Source organism: Nicrophorus vespilloides, unplaced genomic scaffold (genome assembly GCF_001412225.1).
Source record: "Nicrophorus vespilloides isolate i.1.1-1 unplaced genomic scaffold, Nicve_v1.0, whole genome shotgun sequence".
Lineage (NCBI taxonomy): Eukaryota > Metazoa > Arthropoda > Insecta > Coleoptera > Silphidae > Nicrophorus > Nicrophorus vespilloides.
Window position 1 is genome coordinate 196 of NW_017098513.1, and position 2723 is coordinate 2918.

General features: G+C 31.9%; 1 protein-coding gene across 1 annotated transcript; it reads right to left on the minus strand.

The window, feature by feature from the left end:
- Positions 1 to 1157: 1157 nt before the first annotated feature.
- On the minus strand, positions 1158 to 2693 carry LOC108562622 (fatty acid synthase-like; the record flags this gene model as incomplete). The annotated part of the gene is made up of 3 exons (XM_017921027.1): positions 1975 to 2693; positions 1704 to 1922; positions 1158 to 1429 (listed from the first exon to the last, which is right to left on the minus strand). Coding segments are annotated over exons 1-3 (942 nt in total), but the record flags the coding sequence as incomplete, so codon positions are not given.
- Between the last annotated feature and the right edge of the window lie 30 nt (positions 2694 to 2723).

Sequence of the window (2723 nt, forward strand, 5' to 3'; positions counted from 1 at the left end):
CATCCATTTGGTACGTTCCACGTCAATACTGGATCACTTTCTATTATATTCGAAATAGCACCACCAACTAGAATACCCATTACTCTTGTACCACTAAAATTCAATCAATGTAATAATAATTATGATATTTAAAGTTTTTCCATACTCGGCTTTTTTTCCGGAATATTCTAGGCCGTGAATGTTGCCTTGATCAATTCTCTTCTTCGTCACAGCGTCAACTGATAATTTACCAGAAGCCGTCATCACGTCTCTAAAGTTAATAGCAGAATAATAAATCTGTAAGTTAAATAATTAATATAAATGTATTAAGTTAAGTTAAATTTTCATACTTCTACGAATTTATTATTATTTAATGTTTCATGACTTTTAATTGATCCTTCTAACCAAGCCAAAGTTGAAAGATCTCCAATGTTTAGCACATTTGCATAGTAATGATCACACTTTTGAAATTCCAATTTTTCTGCATATGTTAACAACATATGTCTGTATGTTCCCCAAGTGCTTCCTCTCAATACGTTAAATGTCATACCCTTCTTCAATTGCTCTTTAAAAAACTCACTTTTTTCATTAAAATTTCTTCCTTTCTGTATGAAAATGCAGGATACATTATTTTTATCATCTTCGCACCTCAAGCAGTTCACCAAACCCAAAATACCATTGGTCGGATCTTTATCGGAATAAAGCAAGATTCTCTTCGAGGACTTCAAACAGTTTTGCACTTGTGGTAGCCAACTCTCATAATCATCGTTTACTTCTATGTAAATAGGTACTTGATATTCTTTAGTTACTTTTATTAGATGGATAAATACCCCTGATGGTAATTTGTATTTAGTCAATATAGTTAAGTGTTTGTTTGGAGGAGCCACCACTTTATCGAAGGATATTATGTAACCTTCTTTAATTATATAAGGTAAAGCTCTTTGCATACTTTCATAGTATCTTAACAAATTGTATCCGATGCAAATCAACGCGCTTTGTTCTTCTGGAGGTTTATTCGTAATTTGAACACCGTTGATGTTTTCGAGTTTCTTTAGGGAATAGATTGTAATATTTGCATGAACTTTAATTATATTATTTAGAATTTCTTTAAGATGTATTGCAACAGGTTGTAATGTTGATGTTTTGGCATCAAAAATCTCCAAAACATTTACATTTACCATTGAAATATTTTCCAATATGATCTGCATGTTAACTATCAATGATTCCTCCAGACTCAAACTTGACTCATTTGGTATAAACTTGTACGTCTCCAATGTGGGATCGTTATGTGTTTTCCTCTTTATAGTGATCTTATCATACAAAGATGTTATTTCTACATTTTTTGACCTGGCAATATTGTAATTAATTTCCACAGGAATAGCATTTTCTTTGCCCATATCTCTGATTTGATCCATATGACCTTTGGCATCGATGACAAGTTTACCCAAACCTATAGGTATATATATGTTTCTAGAATCCTGTTGTAGTTCCATGAACTGCAATATGTTGTCCAAAAAAGTAACCCAATTTCCATTCCATTCAATAAAAGCCTTATTTCCAATCATCTTTTGCAATCCTCTGAACTGGTCTCTGGTTAAATGTATAGTTTTTAGATGTTTAAAACTTTGAACACTATTAAAATTAATACTTACTTGTGGTCGTAACCTCTCAGAGTCATTTCGGTATATATATCATTCTTTGTAAGCACTGGTANNNGATTCTACCTGTAACCAAAGTTGTGTTTCTTTGGGATACTTCAAAATACCCGGTCTTTTGAATAGTTAAGTAAAAGCTAAAAGTGCCATCTTTAGCTATTGTCGACGCTATGTGAAATCTAACGTCTTCAAAGCAAATCTTCATATTTTGCATCGATCTATCTTTAATTGAAGCGTAGAACTCCCATATAAGGAATAAATATCCAGTAGCAGGAAAAATAGTTAGTCCTAAAAATGAAATATTTATTATAATTGTTAGAAAACTCGTACTAAATTATACCATTAAAAACGTGTCCTTTGTAGAAGCTAAATTGATTATTAGATGTGTTTATATGTTTTTCGGTCTCGTTATTTTCATCAACTTTATATTTTGGTGTCCGAAAGTCATGATCATGGTTCCATTTGATCAATGGAGAAATCATCGCCGTTCCTCTCTTAACTGGCCATTGAATTGGATACAACTTTCCCAAATCGAAATCCATCCCCAATTCATACAATTCTCCCAATTTAATTAACATATCGTCCACAGTCGTATCTTTACGAATCATATGAACTACTTGAAGAAAATTGTCCGCACATTCAAAATCTATACCAATAATAACATCTTTGTTACTCCATTCATTTGCAGAAGAATTGAGTAAGTTGTTCACAATATATTTGTCAGAAACATATCGAAAATTATCAATGTTTTTTTCTGATAAACTATGTTTAGTTAATTCCTTCTGCAGCATGACTTGGCTAAGTTCTTCACTCAAAAATTTTGTTGTCCCATTACTTTTTCCAATCAATCCTTTTCCTATCAAAATAACTTTATCCAGACTGAGAACTTCTGCAGCGTATGCAGCAGTCAGTTGGCCAATCGAAGAATAGATAATTTTACAAATACGAACATTCAATGACTTTAAGGTTTCTATTATGCAGTAGTGCAAGCAGATAGTTCCAAAAAAATTGTTTGGTTCATTAAAGTCTTCACAGATGTTATTCTTCTTCAAAGCTAATTTGAATCTAAAATGTAAATAGGCGTAATTA